The sequence below is a fragment of the Crocodylus siamensis genome, chromosome 8 (genome assembly GCF_052110815.1).
Source record: "Crocodylus siamensis isolate JL-2025a chromosome 8, ASM5211081v1, whole genome shotgun sequence".
NCBI lineage: Eukaryota > Metazoa > Chordata > Crocodylia > Crocodylidae > Crocodylus > Crocodylus siamensis.
The window spans coordinates 36,083,865-36,107,320 of NC_143402.1; the positions used below are offsets into that span (position 1 = coordinate 36,083,865).

Consider the following 23,456-nt stretch of genomic DNA (forward strand, 5'->3'; position numbering starts at 1 on the left):
TAACGGTGTTAAGAGTGCCCTGCCACCTGCATCTTAAAGTTGACATTACCTGTATAACTCTGGTTGATTGTGGTCAGTTGTGTGATAACAGGTAAGGCTGAAAGAAAAGAATAGAAGAGGAATAGTTTTCCCCCAGAGATTTAAAATGATGTCAAAAAAGTCAGTTATTTTATTTGCACTTTCTGAAGCAGTACATTTCTTCCCACTTACCATGGCATAATTCTCTGAATTGTTACCTTTGAGAGCAGAGAATTGCTCTTTAAGAGGATTTTTAATAACATTGCAAAGAGGTATAACAACATTACTAACAAAGGTTACTAGCCAAGAAAACACTTGGAGAGGGCTGCTCTTTGGAAGATATTGAATCAAAGATGCTGTATTTCCTAGAAATCTTATTTAAAATCTTTTCAAAGAGCAACCTCCTAGTAAAAGACTGCTATATGATGGTCATAGTAAAGAGTTTGTGTGTCTTTGGCTTTTGGCCTCCATTTTGAACATTTGTGATACCTTGTAAAGACCTAATGTCAGATAACATCATAGAATGTTACTATATACATGATGTTTTTGCAGGTATTTTGCTTATTAAAGACTGCAGATTCCCTGACATATATACATTAATTCTTTAATCTTTTCTCACTTTTTAAATATAAAAAGCTGTTTTAATAGCTATAAAAATGTTTGCGTGGAGTGCCTCGCCTTCTTATTAGGTCTTACCTCTTTCTGGAAAGGATGTAGACAGAATCACAGAAGAATATCTTGCATTAGGACATAAGAACTGCCATTTACTGGGTCAGGCTCTAGGTCCATCTTGCTCAGTATCCTGTGTCACACAGTGGCTGAATGCTGAAAGGGGAAGCGAACAGGGCATGACCAGGATTTTTCCCCCGTTTCTCTCCCACTTGCAGCCTCCAGGATTTAAGATCTAGACTGTTCCGATTCATAGGCTGTGCCCCAACTCACATGTTCAATAGCTACTAATGCATATTTCCTCCAGAAATGTGTCTAATTCCTCATTGAATCTGGTTAAATTGTCAGCTTCCACAGAATCTTGTGGCAATGAGTTCCACACTTTAATTATATACTTACTTTAGCTTTAAACGTATTACCCAATAGTTTCACTGTATGACCTCTAGTTCTTATATTGTGTGGGATATAATAAATGAATCCCTATTTATTTTCTTTTCACCATTTTATATTTTGTAAACAGTTATCAAGTCCTCCTTTAAGAGTATCTTTTGTAAACTGAATAGACCTAGATTCTTTAGTCTCTCCCCATGTGGAAGCCTCTACATACCACTAATCAACATTGTTGCCTTTCTCAGTACCTTTTCTAGGTTTTCTATATCCTTTGTAAGATGTGAGAACTAAAACTTGGCACAATATTCAAAGTGTCTACACACCATGGATTTATAAGGGGGGCATAACGCATTTTCTGATTTGTTTACAGTTCCCTTCTTAATTCATTACTAACATTTTGTTCACCTTTGAGGGCTGCTGAGCACTGAGCTGGTGTTTTTAACAAACTGACCACAGTGACTCCCTGTGGTAACAGATAATGTAGAGCCCATCATAGTTTGGATTATTTTGGCTTGTGCATCACTTTACACTTATCTACATTGAATTTAATCTGTCATTTACTAGCTTATTTGCTCAAGAGTGCCAGATCCTTCTGTAGTTCCTAACAGTTGCGTTAGTCTTTACCACTTTGAATAATTTTGTCATCCTCAAATCTGGCCATCTCCAGCCATGAGGGCAGGGGCTGGGAGAGCGGACAGGGGTCGGGGGCTATTGACAGAGCCCCCCATGCAGCATGGGGCCCTGGGGGGCAGCAGAGATTCCCCCCCATCTGGCAGCAGCTGGTGAGTAGGACCCAGGAGGTGGGGCAGCCATGTGGGGGTGGGGCTGGAAGAGCAGGCAGGGGTCAGAGGGCACTCGGGCTGGAGGAGAAGGCAGGGGATGGGGCCCGGCAGGGTTCCCCCCATGGCCCACTTCCCCCTCCTCCAGCCCCTTCTCCCCTGCCCCCTATTTACCAGCATGGAGTCTGGGTCCAACTCCCTGCTGCTGTAAGCGGGGACTGCCCAAATTGCTGAAGCTCCCTAAATCTTTTCTGAATTGATTCAGAGAGCTTCGAATCTATTTGGACCTTTTCATTGGTCTTCTGATTCAATTTGCATTTGAACATTCAGCCACCAAATCAGTCCAGATCTCCTCCAAATCAAATCAGCACCCAAAGTTTCTCACAGCCCTAATATATAGCCATAAAAATATGCTGTAAAATGTATAAACAGTACGCGTGCGCGCACACACACACACGTACGTACGTACATACGTACGTACGTACGTATTCAACGCAGACAAGTGCAAGGTACTGCATCTAGGTAGAAGAAACCAGCAACACACCTATAGGCTGGGGAAGAACCTTGTCAACACAGTGGCAGAAAGGGATCTTGGAGTCATTGTTGACTCCAGGATGAACGTGATCTGCCAATGCGAGGAAGCTGTCAGTAAGGCTAACCGCACCTTGTCATGCATCTATAGATGCATCACAAGCAGGTCCAGGGAGGTGATCCTTCCCCTCTATGCGGCATTGGTCAGGCCACAGTTGGAGTACTGCGTCCAGTTCTGGGCATAGAACTTCAAGAGGGATGTGACTAGCATTGAAAGCGTCCAGAGGAGGGTCACTCACATGGTCAAGGGGCACCAGGGCAGGTCCTACGAGGAGAGGCTAAACGACCTGAATCTATTCAACCTCGACAAGAAAAGACTGAGAGGGGATCTGGTGGCCATTTACAAACTCGGGGGGGACCAGTTGGAATTGGGGGAGGCTCTGTTCCCCCAGGCACTACCTGGGGTTACTAGGAATAATGACCACAAATTGTTAGAGAGAAAGTTCAGGCTGGACATCAGGAGACATAACTTTACAGTTAGGGCTGCCAGGCTCTGGAATGGCCTCCCAAGTAAGGTTGTGCTCTCTCCTACCTTGGGGGTCTTCAAGAGGAGGCTGGACAGATATTTGGCTGGGATGATATGACACCAGCACCTGTTCCTGCCTGGGGCAGGGGGTCAGACCTGATGATCTGTTTAGGTCCCTTCTGACCCTAAGCACTATGATACTATGCATGTCTCTGAATGTAACTATGTTTTTAATGCATACAAATGCTAGCTTTAGCCTAAGAGAGGAACACTGTTAAAGATTTTCTATAGTAGTTATGTATAGAAACCTTGCCTTGCAGTTTCATAGATTTGGCAGAAACCATGAAATCTAAAATTATCTGTGAAAGCATAACCCCCCCACCACAAATGAAAATAAAATTCTAGTTCCCCAATGGACTCCAGTGGTCATTGCTGCTGGGAGAGGCAGGCACCAGACGGTGGGCAGCATGAAGGGCAACAAAGATGGCAGCTGCTCCCTCATCCCTCCTTCCCCTGCCAGGGTTTCTCTGCCAATCAGTGCCAAGGGCCAGGGCAGAGCAGGGCAGCATGAAGGGCAGCCAGCAGTGAAGATGGTGGCTGCCCCCTCATCTCTCTTCCCCCCCTAGGTTCCTCCACCAATCAGTGCTGTGTGGGGCCTCTCCATCAGTCAGCACTGAGGGGCAGGGACACCACAAAATGCCTGCAGAATCAGCTCTGGGCACCACAAGCAAGCTGCCAAAAACCCTTTGTCTCACCACAATTTTAGGTAGACCCCTAGTCACATAGGAGACATTCAGTAGCCTTCTGCACTACTGAAATAGTGTTTGATGATCAGGCATCAAGTCAGGAATGTGTGGCTTGCCTTCTTTGACAGGTGTTTCTTCATAGTAGTTGTTAACACGTGTTGTAATTGAAAAGGAATTTAATCCTTCCTTATGAGTTCTCTTTTAGCTGGTGTCTAACCATGAATGTGTAATATTGCAAATCAGTCTGCAGGTGCAAAAATAATTTCTTAAGTTCTCTGAAAATTTCCCTTACAGACATGTCATTTCTCCATGCTGTTGAATGAAAGCGCAAATGTTTTCCATAATCAGAACCTATATTAAAGTTGGAGATTTTTTTCTTAAACTAGCAAAATCTGTGTCAGACTTCTTTTTCCATGCTCAGGCCTCTTTCCTCTGTGTTCTCTTGTTTTTTTCATTAATTTGAACAGATTTTTCTTCATAATTAGCATAATTTATAAATTGTTCCATGAAATAGATTTAGGGGTATTTAAGAATTAAAAATTAAGATACATTTTATTTAGGAATTGTAATGCACACCACAACCATTTAGTCCTGACATGTAGCTCTTCCCTAATATTTAAGTAGTATATGAAGTACTTTATTCTACTCCTTTGTAAATCCTTTTACATTGATGATAATTATTTTGCATGTATGTCTCACCTAATCCCAAAATAGTTTCAACTTAAATTAATTAGCAAGAAATCTAACATGAAAAAAGGTAGCTACCAACTTTTAATTTAAAAATGCCAGAGCAAAGCTAGTAAGAGTTTAGGCTGAAATGTGCTCCTATTACTACTACTTCTGAAACATCTGTAATACCCTGTCATTATAAAATGCTTCCAAAAGTAATGAACCTTTTTCTTTGAGAGGCAGAGTGATTTGGAGAAAATCTAAACCATCACAACTCCTGTTGACCGAATGAAAGATTTGGCTGCTCACCATGTCTACAACTTGTATAGCTCTGTAATTTACAAAATACAGTCTTTTATTTCTGCATTTTGCAAACATTTCTCAGCAATAGGGTTTTTTAAAAATATTTCCTAGTTCACCTCAGAGCAGATTTCTACAATGAAATTCAAAAGCCTTCACAAGTAGACTTTGCAATGGAATTTCTGATCATCTGTTTTAATTAAATGTTATTATCTGCAATCCTGAACCTCCTGAGAGAGCTTGCCATTGTCAGTACAGTAAGGGTATCATTCATTTAGCAGTTTAGAATAACTTATTGAATATTATCGTCATCAATTCTAAACTATGAAATCATGGCATCTTACTGAAAAGGGACAGAAATCTGCAAATCAGTATTCAGTTTGCTGTGTTCAGGCTTAAAAAGAAAATGGTGGAATTTCATTATAGCATTGCAGTATCTACATACATATTTTACTTTGTTCTTTTCCAGATTACACAAACACTGGAAAAGGACCCAAATTTATATGAGGAAGAAGGTTTTAGTACTGGGGGCTCTTATTAGATATGTAAATAGTTCTGCTTGATGTTTGGGAGGATCACACAAGATTTTTCTGCTGGGGGCAGAGGTAATGGACCTGGTGAGGATAACTTGTTAGAAATGTTTGGGAAGCACAACAAAATTATTAGGAAACAAATTAAAAACAAACACAGCATGTAATTAACTTGTGGAACTCGTTGCTACAGGATGTTGCAGAGGCTGACCATTTAACTACATCAAAAGAGGATTACACAAATTGGATATTAAAATATTATTGTAGGGCTAAGGCCTCCAAATTAGGACTTCTTTGAGGCCTCTAAATGCTGAAAGCTTTATGACCAGTGGTTTTCAACCTTTTGACTCCAAGCATCCGTCAATAAGTTTGAGGCACCCCTTGAAAAATGCCAGCTCTTAGTTTTCTCTCTCTCTCCCTCCAGTTTTTTGACTATAGAAAAATAATAGCTCAGTTCTAGTTTGCTATTCCAGAAAACCCAGGAAGAGGTCAGAATGTTTTTAACACTGTGATTCTTACTTGTAATTTCTGGGTTTACCCTGTGAACCATACTTGCGCACCTAACAGTGCTAACATTGCCCTATGGCACCTTTGGAAGGATCTCAAGGCACCCTGGTTGAGAATCACTGCTCTAAAAGAAGAGGAGCAGAGGACAGATCACTCTGAACAGGCCCTGCATAAATACCCTCCCCATTTAGCATCTACACTCTTCCCTTATAAGGTCCAAGATGTTGGGCTCAGTGAACCTGTGGCCTTTATCCAGTATGGTATTTCTTATATTAACATCACCATAGTTTTTCTGAGCTGCTTTCTTTTAATGTACATTTTAGAACTAGCAATGTTATGTCCATTATTAGACCCAGTCCAGGAACAACTCTTAATTGTCTTTCCTTATTAATTTTTCCTTGGAGTACTTATAATGTACTATGACACAGATGTTGTTTTCCATCATGGAATAGGAATTTACTTTCATATTCTTTGTTTCTTACTTGCAGGGGGAAGGGAAGATGTCCAGCTGCGTTGTTTCGTGTTTTCTTCTTTTTTCTTCAAATATACAAAAACAGATATCTAAGTCTTCAGTCAGCCTATGAAATCAGACAGATTTAGGAGAATCTCTCCAGAGATTTAAAAGAAAAAAATAATGTTTTGCTTATTTTATAATGGAAACATCTCTTCTAACAACAGCTCTAAAGTGTTTGTAATGCATAATAGGTTCAGTATATACTGTAAATTGGCAAACCTAAACACAGTAGGTTCACACTGAAAATAATGATGAACACAATCAACATAATGAATTAGAAAAATAGTGGGTAAAAATCAAAGCAGTCCTCTCTCTCTCTCTCTCTCTCTCTCTCTCTTTCTTTCTTTATTTTGGCTTCTACCAGTCTGCCTGGGGAGTCACAAATTTTCTAAGTTTTTTCCTTCCTTTTGGTGCCAAATTATGTAATGTAGCTGATCCTTTACTATTTTTTATTCTCCATGTTAAAGAAAATATGGAGAATATCTTACTTGTCTCATAATATATCAGGGTTAGGCTGTCTTTACCTTACCACCCCACAGACCTCAGTTTGTCTTAAATGTTTCCTTGCTTTTTCACTGGAAACAACAAAAATTTATAACATAGGCTACATACACATTTTTCACTTTTAGAAGGGATTCTAGAGATGGAGCAATATAGATGCTCAGTCTTTCACTGCCTCATCTACCCTGCTCCATGCACCTTCTTGACACTGGAATGATCCCAATATGAGGAAACCATGGGCTGCTCCAATCCTCCCATTCCTAGGGAGACTGGAGCAGCTCCAATTAAAGTGCCTGGAGCATCTTGCGTATCAATGTCCCGTGCTTCAAAATGGGGGAGGGGAGAACTTTTTGTATAGCTCATCAAATGAGCTTTTCTTAAAGCACCCCTACTGCCATTTTGAAGCATGGGGATCCTGATACATGAGATGTGGAGGCTGGCATGGTAATTACCACGCTCCAGCAGACTCAGTTAATCAAGTCTTCTCCAACACACTGTAATTAAAACACATTGGAGTAGCCCCCTTTCATTCTTCCCTTTGAATTTGAATATGGGATACTGACTATCATCAGGGGATTTTTCAACTACAGTTTAACTTCTGTAAAAACACCTTCTCACAGGTTTGGGTTCTTTTTTTATGCTCCAGTTTCATGTTTTGGTTACCTCCATATAATCTCTGCAAATGTTATGGTTGTAGAACATGCTGTAGCCCCTTATGTAGCTCAGACCCAACTTGTAGAGTGCTCTTGAAAAATTGGACCATGACCTTGAACTAAAATTTAGTACTTGTAAAAACAGATCAATCAAAGCTCTCTCTAAATTTTTTGTTTTGGCTCTTAGATCTTAGCTTCTATGTTCTCATTACTTCCTTGTGTATTATATAGCATGAAAGAATAGAAACCAAGGTATAAGAGGTGATTATTACCCTACACAGGCACATATAGATTCAATATGCGATACTTCCGGTGACTACTATGTGATAGATGGATTCTCAACTATGACAACATGCAACAATGTGACATATTTATTATCCTTTGCTAGCTTAATTTATTGAGCGACTTTAGGCCTTTGCTGTAATGCAAGTAAATAATAATCATTTGGTCACATTTCCAAGTGTAAAGTCTATTGACCAAATGACTGAAAGCTTGTTTTTTTTGCAAATGTGATGAGCTTTATAGACTCATAGAAACGCGTATTTGTATTGTATAATGAGGATTTCTTACAACCCATTCCTAAATATCTTCTTTAAAGTAATTTGTCCTCACAATTCCATACACATCTTTCTGTATCTAAACACCCTTTTGTTTTCTGCATATTGATATTCAGTTTCATATGGTCATACTCTAAATATAAGTAGAATTCATAAAAATGGGCAAGGAGAATTTTCTTAAGAATTCCTCCAGATGGAGAGCACTATTGTAGCCAATACCTGACATTTTACATTCCTAGACCCTGAAATAATTCTAATATTGGAAGTCCTGCTTACTTACATCTCTGTGGTTCAGAAGGGACAACATGATTTCCTTCTGAGATTTAGGTGTTTATTCTAGTGTTTACTTCAGAGTTCTCTAGAGAGATTCTAGTAACAATATTATCTAATAAAATGTATGGGTTTTTTATTTCAGTTACTGAAACTTTTCTTTTTTTGTTCTGTCTGAAGGTTGAATGCAGTTGAAAATTAGAAAGAAAGGAAAGTTTTTGAAGACTTTTTTTTTTTTTTATTTGAGACTAAAAGGACACTGCTTCAAACATTCTAATTTGGTAATCAGAACTTCTCCAGCTCTGATTTAAAATCAGTTGCAATCTGCAGTAGCATTAAAATAAAAATGAGAGAAAGTAGACTAAAGGGCATAGGAACTGTATGTATTAAACTCTTCTTTATCTATGACCCAATAAAATACATTTTCTGAGGGTAATGGAATGTTTCACAGATGGTAATTTCATACAGTTTTGTGACTAGCTTTTTGGAGTAATTTTAAGCCTAAAGAGAATAAAATATTGAAACAAATGTACTCTTTTCCTTACACCTTCCCTGATAGAAATGTCTGTTCCTGATACATACACACACACACACACACACACACATATATATAGTACTTTTCTACAGAATTTGCAAAATGAAGGCAAAACTAAATACGGTGCCAAAAGTAGCAAAATACTCTAAATCTAGATCTATAGTTTCATAGTTGGTTGGGTCAGAAGGGACTTGAGCAAATCATCAAGTCTGACCCCCTGCCATGGGCAGGAAAGAATGCTGGGGTTAAATGACCCTGGCAAGGTGCCTGTCTAGCCTCCTTTTGGAGACCCCCAGGGTAGAAGCAAGCACCACTTCCCTTGGAAGTTGGTTCCAGCTCCTAGGCACCCTGACAGTGAAGTAGCGCCTCCTGATATCTAGCCTGAATCTACTCTCCATCAACTTATGGCCATTATTCCTTGTTACTCCTGGTAGTGCTCAGGGGAACAGGGACTCTCCCATTGCCTGCTGGTCTCCCTTGGCCAGTTTATAGACAGCCACCAGATCCCCTCTCAGCCTTCTCTTGTGGAGGCTGAACAGGTTCAGGTCTCATAGCCTCTCCTCGTAGGGCCTGCCCTGCTGTCCCCTGATTATGTGAGTGGCCCTCCTCTGGACCCTCTCTATGTTGTCCACATCCCTCCTGAAGTGTAGTGCCCAGAACTGAATGCAGTACTCCAACTGCAGCCTGACCAGTGTCACATAGAGGGGGAGAATCACCTCCTTGGACCTGCTCATGATGCATCTGTGACTGTGTCCCCATACTGGAGGCCCAAGTTCATCTTGGAGTCTATAATGACTCCAAGATCCTTTTCTGCCTCTGTGCTGATGAGAAGGGAGTTCCCCAGCCTGTAGGTATGCTGCTGGTTCTTTCTCCCTAGGTGCAGTACCCTGCACTTGTCAGTATTGAATCCTATCTTATTCTCATCCGCCCCCACCCCTGTAACCTGTCCAGATCCAATTGCAGCCTGTCCCTCCCTTCTAGTGTGCCCACTTCTCCGTACATCTTAGTGTCATCCACGAATTTGAACAAGGTGCTTTTCACCCCCTTCAGGTCTCTGATGAAGATGTTGAACAGTGTGGGCCCGAGGACCGAGCCCTGGTGGCCCCACTGCCCACATCCCTCCCGGTCGAAAATGACCCATCCATCTCTGGCAACCCATCTGACTGTGTAGGCATCGACACCACAATCTCCTAATTTTTTAATGAGAATGGGGTGAGAGACAGTGTCAAAGGGCTTCCTAAAGTCCAGAAAGACTATGTCCACCATGACACCTGTACCCAAAGATTTTGTGACCTGGTCATAAAAGGCCACCAGGTTGGTTTGACAGGACTTGCCTCTAATGAACCCATGTTGGTTGCCCCTAAACATACACTCCCCTGCTTGCTTCTCAGAGATGTGCACCTGGATAATTTTCTCAAAGAGCTTCCCCAGGACTGAGGTAAGACAGGCCTATAATTTCCTGGGTCCTCTTTCCTCCATTGTTCTAAAATGGGGACTACATAGATATAGATATGAATAAATATGGTCTAACAGTATATGGGAAAATAATATGATCCAAGAGTATAAGAATGAAACTGTAACCAAACTGACTTCAGTGAAACTACAATTTTCACTTAAATCTGCATTAAGGACAGCTTTTTCCCAATTTTAACAACACTCTTATTTATTGTTTAATAGCATTGTCTTTTCATTTTTTGAGTCTGCAATCCCAAAATCATAGAAGCAGATTCACTTTTTTACTGATACAAAATTTGTTGTTACTTTTAAAAATTTGTGGTACTTCATAATACCTACAACTTTAAAATTAGGAATGGCATATCACATTATTAGCATTTTAAGATGATGAAAAATACAAGGAAATTTATATTTTTACAGTTTTGTTTTGTTTTTTTAAGGAGATGTGATTTTGCAGATTATCTTGGAATTCCTTCCATCTGTACAAAGAATGTTACTTTATTCTCTGTAAAGTGACTGAATAACTCACAGGAAAATGTGCTTCAAAATTTCATCCCATATTGCCAACCTTAGACAGAGCTCCAGAGTTCTTCTGCATATTAATAGGAGGGCAGGCAATAAAAAAACATGTATTGAGAACTTGACATAACTTTCTACATGGTCACATATGAAGGAAGCACAAAGGATATCTGTATGTCGCAGCTGCTACTGAAGCTGAGAAGCTGTAATTGTAGCTGCAGCCTGGCTACAGAGTTGTCCTTAGTTCTGCTCAGTCTTGCAGTGCAGAAGTATTTCCAGTCCTTCAGTCATTACACATTTCATCTTTTCAATCTGTTGACATCTTTTTGTCTGTTCTATAATAACACTTCTCAGAGATTCCCAGTAGGGGCATTATTAGATAATCCTTAGTTAACATAATTTCAGGATGTCTTCTCTCGTTCAATGAGGTTTATCTTGTTAGTTGCTGAATTTTTGCAGTACTCTGTTTTCAGCATTTGCTGTTTTCTGTGTATCCTGATTCCAGTTGGAGTCCAGTGCTTGCTGGGTTGGTTTGGTTGACTTTATTAAAGGAACTAATTTCAAGTTCAAAATGTTTTAAAAGTTTAGATGTGTGGAACGAAGTAAAATGTATAATTATGTAACCAGCCTTTATTTTTCCAGGAGAAATTTTCTGAGTTGGTTGTTCAGGCTGCTGATTTGCTGACATGAAATTGTGGAAATGCAATTCACTCTTCTGTAAGGAATTTTCAAAGCTCTGAGTCCTATACTCAATGAATGTGCCATTGCTGTCCATGTCTACACTAGGCTCTGTTGCATCATCATTGACAGCTCCACATCGTGTTTCCTAATTTCATCAGTGGCTGAGCTATTCCACACTGCAGGCTGTTATAAAATGGGCTTATGGCATTACAAACTATAAAGCCGGTTGAAGTATGCAAAACTGAATTGGAAAGCGACAGGTATTTTTGGTACCTTTTGAACCCCAAAAGAATTTGCAGCCTTTATCTTTAGAGTAGCTTGGTCGATTTTAATGTTTTAAAGTCTTACTTTGTATATATTATGTTAAGATACATCTGTAACCATAGCCACAGTGCTATCCATGGCCGCCTCCAGATTCAAGGTGCTGGGGTGTCAAATAGCCTCGGTCAACCTGCCAGCCCCTCAGGCTGGGGCCACCCCACACACCCGAGTACATACAGTTTAACAATTTACACAGTTTATTATTTACAAAAGAGTCAACACATGAATGAGGTTAATAGCAAAACAGGATATCAATAATCTAATTGACAGAGCCAAGGTATCAATGAACCAAGACCACTTTATACTAATTGAATAAAGAACATCCTCAGTACAATTCCCCAGTTTAAACCTTGAATCTCAAGTGAGTTTCAGCAGGAGTACACAGGGTTAACAAAACATCAGCTTTCCTTTACGTTAGCAACACAATAACATTGTCTGATACAGAGCTGCTTGCTTCAGAGAGAAGGTGCCTTTCTGCACTCTGAAAGAGCCTGCCTGGGGAAGAGAAATTTTCCTCGGGTCCAGCTGTCTGTTGTACCTCCAAAAGAAACTCACACTCGTGCCCCCTCAAAAGCACCTTTCTCCAATTTCCAGACACAGCCTTGTACTGCTAACTGAAGCAACCCTAGACCCAAAGGCCCTAAGCTGTTTTCTCAGTTAACTGTCCCCAGAGCCTTCCCAGACTGACACTCTGCCCTTCTAGGGCACCAATCGCAGCTTTTATGCACAGCAACAGCAACCGCACACTGCAGCGTGGTTCTTGCCTGAGGTCTGGGTTCCCAGGGTGCGCCTCCCCTCATACCCCTTTCTGAGCTTGGCTGTGATATGGGGTTGAGTTCCCTCCCTTCGCCTGACTCAGGAGCCAATCAAAACCATGCATATGCTTTTGCAAAATAACTGTGGCTACAAACTTTCCCACTCTGCCTTTGAAGGGATCCTTTGCCCTGCTGAAAGTCCAGCAGCAGCCATTACACATCTTTCCCCAGAACCTTATTTTTTTCCTTTTTTGTTGTTGTTGTTCTAGATGAATATTAAAAACTAGCAATAACTAGTGTAGCCTTCCATAAAATAGAGACTGTCACCTGCAGTTTTCATTCTTAAATACAAAGACATTACAAAGAAAGGTTGACTGGTTTAAAGTGCCATAATAATTTGTCTGATAAGAACTGTACATGGAATATGTATGGATGGCAAGGTAGAATTGCAGCTGTTAAGTTGAAAGATACAGGCATTACATTTAGATTGACCTAACCAGTCAAAGAGTTTAAAACATCCAAAAATGGCGTAGCTGATCTAAGTTAGTTCACTTCAGGAGATTCACTAACTTAGAATGAGAAAAGGTTAACCTGACGTAGGAAAGGCTTAACGTGATCTCCCAAACACCTGCACACATTTGTTATACAACCCTGGGGCTAGGAAAGCCAAGTCATTCACCCCAGACTCTCAGGGCCCTGCTATTTCCATCCCACCAACCCTGACTCAGCTATTTTTAACCCCCCAATCTCTCCGTTGGCAGACCTGCCAGCTGCCTCCCAACCCGCCAACCCCTTTCACAGGCCCACTAGTCCCCCCCACCCCTCAGTCCCACCCACCCCTACCTCACTCCAAGTCATTTATTTCAGATTTCCTGCACTGCTCCCAAGAGCTGTGAATGGCTGTATGTGCCACTTCCAGTCTATATAGGTAGCTTAAAGTAAGCTGTATGACCATAGACCATGTGCAGTGAGTATGTTTCTCAGTATTGCACCTTATGCTCAGGTTTCTATTGTTGAGAGACATTTAAGGTGTACTTCCCCCAGTACTGTAATCTAAGCATTTTTCTTTTCTCTACCATCTGTTTTGCTAAGGATTGAAGGCTTTTGCTTTGATTTAATAAAAGAAACATGGTCTCCCTTTTAGGCATGTTGTGTCTACTGTACCTGTACAGAACCTTAATAGAAGAATGGAGTTTCAGCCTAAATTCCGTTGCATCTTTCGTGTATTTCACAACTTTGAATATTCCTTTCTATGGGTTATTTTCTTTCCTCCTTTTTTCCCTTTTGATTTTTGTTCTTGATATGTACAGCAAAGTAATTTCATTAGCTGCAGTTCTGAATCAGAAAAATTAGTTCAACCATGGTCGGATGGTTTTTAATGTGAATGACGTCTAATCTTAAGTACAACAAATGAGGGAAGCATACTGAAGCTTGTAAAAACTTGATGGAAATGTCTGATTTTTCCTTAAACATGTCTTAATTTTTAAATGTTCACATATCAAGTCAAGTCGGTCCCAAATCTGGTCTGACCGTTGGAACACCTTTGATGTAGCAGTAACTTTCCTCCATTCTTCCCCGTGTTTTGCAGTCCTTGTATAGTTGGTCAATTTTAATTCTGTCCAGTCTTTGATGATTGTGGTCCAGTTTGTCCTAGGTCTTCCTCTTCCTCTTAATCCATCCACAGCACCCTGTAGGGATGGTGTTGGTAAGAGTGCTAAATCTTCTTGTTACATGTCCAAACCACTACATCTTTCTTCTTAAGAAATTTTTAATTCTAAGTCTTTAATAGTTCACGTATGTATTGTTCTAAATATATTTTTTACTTATGTGTTCTTCTTTTCCTTGTGATTATTATGCCAAAGCATCTCTGAATTGGATCTTCGGTTGATTTTCAGGCCTTGTTCTGTTCAGTTACTAATAAAAGTGCAATATAGGTAAGCATGCAATATAGCTCTCCCATTTTAGACAATGATTTGTATCTTTTTTTCCCCATGAATTGAGGGCACTGCAAGTACTTTGTTCAGACACCTACAGACTTATGAGAGGTATTGTGCATACTTGAGTTTTGTAAATATCCTTGCCATTTCATGCCTAGAGAATATCCGTTCATATGTCTAATTTTGTCTTGTTTGTACACTTAATGGCTTCTATATTATCCAGGTACATTTTTTCTCTATATCTGACATAAAATTGTTTTAAAGTAGCCATTGGCACTATATTTTTGTTGATTATTATGTACTTTGTATTGTTGTGTACTTAAAATAGTTGGTTCTCATGTAGTCTGACATGACAGTTAAGCATCTAGACTTGCTTATGCAGTAATACTTGTTTTGTTATGCCTGATGCTAGTCTGTAACTCTTAGAATTTCAGTAGGATTTTAAATAAAACAGTATTTAAAAGTTTGGGAGGAAGCTTTCACCACAAAACAGTTTTCATTGTCAAAAGCTGGTTGTAACTTGGAAGAGTTTGCAAAACAGTGGTGCAACCTACGTGTGTAGATGTAAAAAATTACTCATATTAAAATCTGTATATAAAAGTATTTGGTTGGCTTATAGAATAATATCAATTACACAAGACTGTCACGGTTCAAGTCTATCTTAAATTTTTGTGCGAGTTGTTCAGTTTACTGATGAGAGTTCAGTTCAGTTACCTTAACACAAACTTACAGCTTTTCAAAGAATGCCAGAGACCAGTATGAAAAATTATCCAACATGCACAACAACATGATTAAGCTATATGAGAATTTGGGAGAGTATTTTTCCTTTGATCCCAAAGCAACAGGCATAGAAGAATTTTTTGGAGATCTCAGCAGCTTCCGAACACTGTTCTTGGTAAGTAAAATGTAACAAAGCAGTATATTTTTTTCAGTCTTGTCAGTCTCCCCAGTGGTTTGGATTTCTCTCCCTCTCCCCTACGTACCGTCTTGTACATCTGTTAAAATTGATTTTGTGTGTCTTTCCTATAACCAAGAAATAACAGCGGTTGAGTTCCTTTATTCCATTTTTACATCAGGGCTGTTCAACTTCTGAGTATTATAAGTTTGTGTGTGTGTGTGTGTGTGTGTGTGTGTGTGTGTGTGTGTGTGTATGCACACACATACATGTCCCTCTATTTGCCTGACTCAGGAGCCAGCTTCCTCATAAAGACCAGACAGCACTTGGGTCCCATTTCTAGTCTGTTTATTTTACATGTGAAAGGCTTATTCCCATGGGAAACAAAGCAAGTGATACCATAAACAAATGTACAAATAATAAACAAAGTAAATCCTCAGGTCTTTCCTCTCACCTAAAAGAGAGGTCACCCAGGCTTCTCCCTGGTAGTTTTTAACATCCTCTGGGGCCAGCCAGTCATCCCTGTCAGCTGGCCTAGGGCTCCTAGGTGGGCTATCATGTCTAACCCCTGCAGCTGGGCTTCAGCCCCTGAGCCATGCACCTTGTTATATATCTAGCAATAGAGATATAGACACACACACACACAAGTTCTGAAAGCATTTGGGGTAGGGACAGACATTCAAAAAGCCTGAGCCTGAAATGATTCAATATTTGCAGGCTAGTCTAACCTGCAAAGCTTAAGCCAATTTGGAGGTGAATAGACATTCCCTTTTCATTCAAGTAAAACAGGCACATGCCTGCAGTGGCTCAGGCTAGAAGCTGGGGGATGCTAAAGCAGCCCTCCCTTCCCTTCTACAGCAGTGAGCTGAAAGGGGGTGGGCATGGCCAGGCCCCAGCAGGATGCTCTGATTAGCCCAGCAGGGAATTGATAACAGTGTTTATCCACCCCTAATTCAGTGTTTATCACCCCATTAAGAAAACAACAGAGGGACATTACCAGCTATTTGTTGATTCTGCCTTTGTCACAGCATGGACTGTAGCCAGCATGTGGTATGCTAGCTAATGCACAGATATTTCTCAGCAAGGCAGAGGGGAGGGGAGAATCCCTGCTTAGCACAGAGTGGTGAGGGGGATGTGGGGAGCAGCCTTCAAGTCTCTACCGGAGCTGCAGCCAGGGAGCAGGAGGGGCAGGGCCAGTTCTGCTGTGGAGCAGAGAGCCATGCCCAGCCCAGAGAGCGTGCGAGGATACTGTGGGTGTCTGATTTATCTTAAACCAGGAAGGGATCTCGGACACGCATTGCATAAACCAAATCAGTTAAGTCTGATGTTGCATTCAACCAGGTTTATCTCAAACTGGTTTCAGCCATTTTCAAACTGGTTTATGTGTACTGAACATCTGGGCTAGGGACAGACATTACCCATAAGCCAGTTTAAGTGATCAGAAACTAGTTTAAAGCTGTAACAGAACAGATGTTAAGTGCACATAAAGCAGTTTGAAACCAGTTGAAAGAAACCTGGTTGAATGTATCAGAATTAATTGATTTGGGTCAGACTGGTTTATGCATTGTCTGTCCCACACCCTTCCTGGTTTAGGTTAAGTCAGACACCCCCCACATCCCAGCATGCTCTCTGGGCTGGGCAGGGTGCTCTTCTCCACAGTAGGGCTGGTCCCTCCCCTCTGTTCCCTGGCTGCAGCTCAGCACAGACTGTAGGCATCTGCCTGGCTTCTCCCTCACCACTCCCTGCTAAGCAGGGATTCCACTGTCCCCTTTGCCTTACAGACATACAGCATTAGCTAGCTGCCTGTGGCTGGCTATGTTCCCTGCTGTGGCAGGACAAAGGCAGAATCAACAGGTAGCTGGCAATTTCTCCCTGTTGTTTTCTTAATCAGGTGATAAACACTATTATCAATTCCCTACTGAACTGGTCAGAAAAAGCATGGAGCCCCTCCCTAATCAAAGTGTCCTGCTGGGGTCTGAGCTCAGCACTGGGGGGGGGGGGGGGGCGCTGCTGTAACGCCCCCTGGCTTCCAGCCTGAGCCACTGCAGTATGTGCCTGCATTTCTGGGATGTCTGTCTGGCTACAAAACTGTTTTAGCCTAGCCAGGTTAAACTAACCTGCAGAGATTGAATCAATTCAGGCTCAGGCTTTTTGAACATCTGTCCCAAGTCCCATTCTGTTACAGGTTTAGACCAGTTTCTGATCACTTAAATCTATGTATGTGTAATGTCTGTCCCTAGCCTTGAGGATGACTGTTTGAGAATCAAAATCAACTGCATTATAGGAAGCAAACAGAAAAACAAATGTCCAGAATATCAGTATCTCCAGAGAATATTCAAATCACCTTGAAGTATAAGTGTTTCTTAGCCATTTACTATACAGCTGTAGTGCACAGATCTATATTGCCAGCAGCTAGTTTAACTTATTGAGGAACTGTCCAGATATTCAGCATAAATAAATAAATAAATGTCCTGGAAGCATAATTTTAGCATATAGAATTTTTTTTTAATTTAACTGAAGTACTTTTTAACTGAATATTGGGGGGAGAGGTGTTCATTTTTTCTTTTAACTGAGTTATACACTTCCGTTGCACATGGAGCGCTACTGATAAAACACTGGTGTAAAGATTTGTCGTAAAGAACAGCAAGTGACACAAGATGTTTCTATATAATTTTTTTTCCCTAAAAATTAAGGGTTTTTTTTTCAATTTAGGTGCTTACAAGTTGGGCACCTCAAGCATATAATGCTATTTAAACAGTAATATGGCCACAGGAAATGTAGTTGGTCTGCAGATGATATTCATACCAACAAAGATCCATAATGCCTTTTTACTTGCCAAAGGTTGCCATAAATAGCAACTCTTTTTGATCCTCTTACTTTCCCTCTGTTCAGACTTATGGGAGATTCTGGCTGCAAAGTGGTTTATTTTTCTTCCCTGCTCATTGTTGAACTTTCAGAAAAGGCATTTATTTATACATGGTGTGGCGTTGTTGTTGTTGTTACTATGACATTGTTACAGGCATTTTAAACCAAACAGGTTTACAAAAGCATGCAGTTTTTAGGGTGACTTTAACAGCAGTAGGAAGATTTTTTTACATTTGAGCATTTCAGTTGGGAGAAGTGAGAACTAAAAATAAAGTGCTATAACTCTGCCAAAAATAAAAATGTAAAATATTTGTGACCTTTCCAACTGAATTGAAAATAGAAAAAGAACTACTAAATAGCTTCACAGATCTAGAAGCAGATGAAATTGTCATTAATTCAAGTTTAAAGTGGAGCTCTACTCTGAAGAGAAGTGATGTGAAAATGTTGTCTTGTAGTTCCATGTTTCTTTCAGTGATTCCCATATTGGAAGTATTCATTTGATGTCCAATAAGGGGGACAAAGTTTTTAACTGTGAGCCCTACAAACCTCACTGCCAGTCATATAGAGTTCAACTCTATTCTTCTCAATCAGCTTTTCTAGTAATAAAGTTTTGCAAGCTGTGCAAGTTTCACATGTAACAAAAAAGGTTCTGTGCCTTGTGCTGTGGCATCAGTGTTTTTGTTATTGGGCCCCTGCCAAGTTTCATAGTTTCATAGTAGCTAGAGTCGGAAGGGACCTAGGTAGATCATCTAGTCCGACCCCCTGCCTTGGCAGGAAAGAGCACCGGGGTCAGATGACCCCGGCAAGGTTCTCATCTAACTTCCTTTTAAAAATCCCCAGGCTAGGAGCCTGCACCACTTCCCCTGGAAGCCGGTTCCAGGCCCTAGCCGCCCTGACTGTGAAGTAGCTCCTCCTAATATCTAATCTAAACCTACCCTCCGCCAGCTTGTGACCGTTATTCCTGGTCACTCCTGGCACCACATGGGGGAACAGGGACTCCCCCAATACCTGCTGATCCCCCCTGACCAGTTTGTAGCAGGCCACAAGGTCCCCCCTTAACCTTCTCTTGTGGAGGCTAAACAGGTTCAGGTCCCGTAGCCTCTCCTCATAAGGCCTGCCCTGCTGACCCCTGATCATACGAGTGGCCCTCCTCTGGACTCTTTCCATATCGCCCACGTCCCTCTTGAAGTGCGGCGCCCAGAACTGGACGCAGTACTCCAGCTGCGGCCTGACCAGTGCCGCATAGAGGGGGAGGATCACCTCCCTGGACCTGCTCGAGATGCATCTGTGGATGCATGACAGGGTACGGTTGGCCTTCTTGACTGCCTCTCCACACTGCTGGCCCATGTTCATCGTGGAGTCAATGATGACTCCAAGATCCTTTTCCGTCTCCGTGCTGGCAAGAGGGGAGTTCCCCAACCTGTAAGTGTGGTGCCGGTTCTTCCTCCCCATGTGCAACACCTTGCACTTCTCAGTGTTAAACCCCATCCTATTCTCCTCCGCCCACCGTTGCAACCTGTCAAGGTCAGCTTGTAGCCTATTGCACCCTTCTAGTGCACCCACATCCCCCCACATCTTAGTGTCATCAGCAAACTTGAACAGGGTGCTTTCTACCCCCTCATCCAAGTCACTGATGAAGATGTTGAACAGTGCGGGCCCGAGTACCGAGCCCTGGGGGACCCCACTGCCCACGTCCTTCCAGGTCGAGAAGAACCCATCCACTACCACCCTCTGGGTGCGGCCCTCCAACCAGTTAGCGACCCATTTGACCGTGTGGGCATCGACACCACAGTCTCCCAGCTTTTTGATGAGGACAGGGTGAGAGACAGTGTCGAAAGCCTTCCGGAAGTCCAGAAAGACTACATCCACAGCAACCCCTGCGTCTAATGATTTGGTGACCTGATCGTAAAAGGCCACCAGGTTGGTCTGACAAGACCTGCCACTAATGAACCCATGTTGGTTGCCCCTGAGCATGCATTCCCCCGCAAGGCCCTCCTGGATGTGTGCCAGGAGAATTTTTTCAAAGAGCTTACCCGGGATTGAGGTAAGACTAACTGGCCTGTAATTTCCCGGGTCCTCTTTTTTTCCCTTTTTGAAGATAGGGACCACATTGGCCCTCTTCCAGTCCTCCGGCACCTCACCAGAGCACCACGAGTGCTCATAGAGCCGCGTCAGGGGTCCCGCAATGACCTCGGCCAGTTCCTGTAGAACCCTAGGGTGAAGATCGTCCGGACCAGCGGACTTGAACACGTCCAGCCTCTCCAGAAGTACCCTAACTACCTCCTCGCTAACCCCTGGCCCAGGCGTGTCTCTCCCGGGGCCCGAGGGGGGCCCAGCAGGGAGGTGGCTGAACTGGTCCCTACTTAGGAAGACAGAGGCAAAGAAATCGTTAAATATGTTAGCTTTGTCATCTGGCATGACGACTAAGTTGCCCATCGTGTCCTGCAGGGGCCCCACATTACCCGGGACCCTCTTTTTACCCCCTATGTATTTGAAGAAGGACTTCTTATTGTCCTTAATCCGGGAAGCTAGTCCTATCTCCATCTCTGCCTTGGCCCTCCTGACTGCCCCCCTACATCCTCGGGTGACTGTAACATAGTCCTTCTTGGTGATGACCCCATCTCTCCATTGGGTGTATGCCTCCCTTTTAGCGAGGAGACATTCCCGGATGCTCCTAGTGAGCCATGGGGGTTTATGTGCCCTCCTGCTCCCTTTGACCCTTGTTGGGATTACCTCCCTTTGGGCATGGAGGATCGTCTCCTTAAGGAGCAACCACTCACCTTGGACATCTGGCTCCCTTCCCCTCTGGGTCCTCAGCGCTTCCCCAACGATCCTCCTTAGCTTGTTGAAGTCAGCCCTCCTAAAGTCTAGGGCTGTTGCCTTGCTGCAGCCCTTTGCCACCTTACGCTGGATGGTGAATTCCAGCAAGCGATGATCACTGTCTCCCAGGTGGCCCATCACCCGCAGCCCCCTCACCAGGTCGTCACCCGTGGCCAGCACCAGGTCCAACAAGGCGTCTCCCCTGGTGGGGCTGTGCACCTCCTGGGTTAGATGGAGGTCCTGCACTCTGGCTAAGAACCGACGTGAGCGGTCAGACTTGGCTGACTGCTCTTCCCAGCAGATGTCTGGGAAGTTCAGGTCCCCCATGATGACCACATCCTTAGCCCTCACTGCCCCTGTGAGCTGACCTAAGAATTCCTGGTCGAGCTCTTCTCCCTGGTTGGGAGGTCTATAGTAGACTCCCACCGTTAAGTCTCTATCCCCTGGACTGCCTTTTACTCTAACCCAGAGCACCTCAGAGTGCCCCCCCTCTACCCCCTTGCTAATTGATGAGGAAGTATATTCCTCCTTGATGTAGAGTGCTACTCCTCCACCTTTCCTTCCTATCCTGTCCCTCCTGTATAGCCTATAGCCCTTGACACTCACCGCCCAGTCATGCGATGAGTCCCACCACGTTTCTGTGATCCCCACTATGTCAGGGCTGGTGACAGCTAGGAGGAGGGCGAGTTCCTCCTGCTTCTTCCCCATACTTCGAGCATTTGTGTAGAGGCATTTGAGGCCTCCAACGGTTGTGCCCACTGACCCCCTAGTCTCAGCAATGCCCTGTCCCCCATCCCTTACCTGTTTCTCCCTTTTGACCATTGGTCTGGGCTCGTTGGCTGTTGCTGGGCCTGGTAGTTCATCGTCTCCTCCGCCCTCATCTTCCCCCTCCCCCGACGAGCCTAGTTTAAAGCCCGTTGAAGGAGGTTCACCAACCTGGAAGAGAACACATGCTTACCTTTAGGGGAAAGGTGGAGCCCATCCCATCCCAGCATGTCTCTCATCACGATGTGCCGGTCATGGCTGAGGAAGCCAAAGCCCGCCTCGAAGCACCATTCCTGTAGCCTCCAGTTGGTCTCCGCTATGCACATCTCGTGGCGTCTGCCTCAACCGCTCACTGGCAGGATGGAAGAGAAGACCGCCTGTGCGCCCATCTCCCTCAGCACGCCTCCCAGAGCATGGTAGTCCTCCATCAGGCGATCAGGGGCTCTCCTGGCCGCATCATTAGTACCCACATGGACAAGGACCATGGGGTAATAATCGGTGGGCTGGATGATGGACTGGAGCATCCCCTTCACATCCTGAATCTTCGCTCCGGGCAGGCAGTAGACCTCACGTGCTGAGGGATCCTGGCGACAGATGGGGCCCTCCGTACCTCTCAGGATGGAGTCACCAATCACAATGACGCGACGCTTCCTCCTCTTAGGCCTCTTGACTCCCGCCGCCCGCACAGGACATTGTGTGCGCAGAGTCTCCTCCCTGGTATCTTCCACTGCTCCCTTCTCCTCCAGGGCTGCCAGGGCCTCGTACCTGTTCTCCAGATGGACAGGAGGAACTGGTGCCGCAACATGGTTAATAGCCCTGGCATGGGAGACCGTCTGCCACTCAGCAGTGGAGGGCTCATCCCGGGCTGCCCTCTCCTCGGTCGTACCACCCTGCAGAGAAAGAAAATACCTACCAATTTCCTCCTCTGCCTCACGGATTCCCCTCAGCCTGCTAACCTCCTCCAGGAGCCCCCGCACCCGTTCCTCCAGGGTCCTCAGGCGGATACCTACAGGACAGGTGCAGGAGTCCCCAGTCCCTGCCCCCCCAGACCTTGCCGGGCAGTTCCCGCAGGCCAGGGGGTTGGAGGACGGCAGCCCCCCCGAGGGCTCCGTCTGGGTGGAGGCCTCGGACAAGCCCCGGGAAGGCTGCGCCCCCCGGGCAGGGGCCCTGGCAGAACTCCGTGTCGACACCATCGCAGGAGTTACTGCCCTTACTAGCAGAGCAGGGGTCAGCCTCTGGGCCCCGCCTGCTTCACCCGCCGCCGCAATTGCCGCCGCAAACGCTGGCGCGCTCTTACAGACCGTGCCTGTTTGCGCGGCTCGGGAGCGCGGCTCCCTACCGGCTCGGCTAAGAGGGACCCGGGGGGCTTCCCCTCTGGATCCGGCTCAGCTGCCCCGGCCCCTCAGTCCCTCAGCCCCACTTACCTTAGGGGGATCAGCTGCTGGTGCCCCCTCAGCTGCTCCGCTCGCCGCTGCTGCTGCTGCACTCTCCTCCGCTCTCCTCCGCTCCGGGTCCAGAAAGGAGGCACACGTGAGGGAAGGGCACACGTGCGCCTGTGTCCCTCCTCTCCCCACTGCTCCTGGCCTCCAAGTGCCGGAAGCTACGTCAAACCGCCGTTTATAAAGGAGGCGGTTTGAATTACCCGCCGCCAAGTCATCACTTGGGGCTCATGCCTTGGTTGCCTATCCATACTTGTACAATTAATCAGCCTCCATTTTTGTTCATGCAGTCTCACAGCTTTCAAATTA

General features: G+C 43.9%; 1 protein-coding gene across 4 annotated transcripts in view; it reads left to right on the forward strand.

Annotated features, from left to right (window-relative positions):
* The window catches only part of DIAPH2 (diaphanous related formin 2), a 768,551-nt gene that overhangs the window by 531,689 nt on the left and 213,406 nt on the right, over positions 1-23,456 (forward strand). For all 4 annotated transcript variants that reach the window (XM_090061442.1, XM_090061443.1, XM_090061444.1 and 1 more), the window contains one exon: positions 15,093-15,258. In XM_090061442.1, the coding sequence (XP_089917568.1) occupies positions 15,093-15,258 (166 nt within the window). The remainder of the gene's footprint in view (positions 1-15,092; positions 15,259-23,456) is intronic.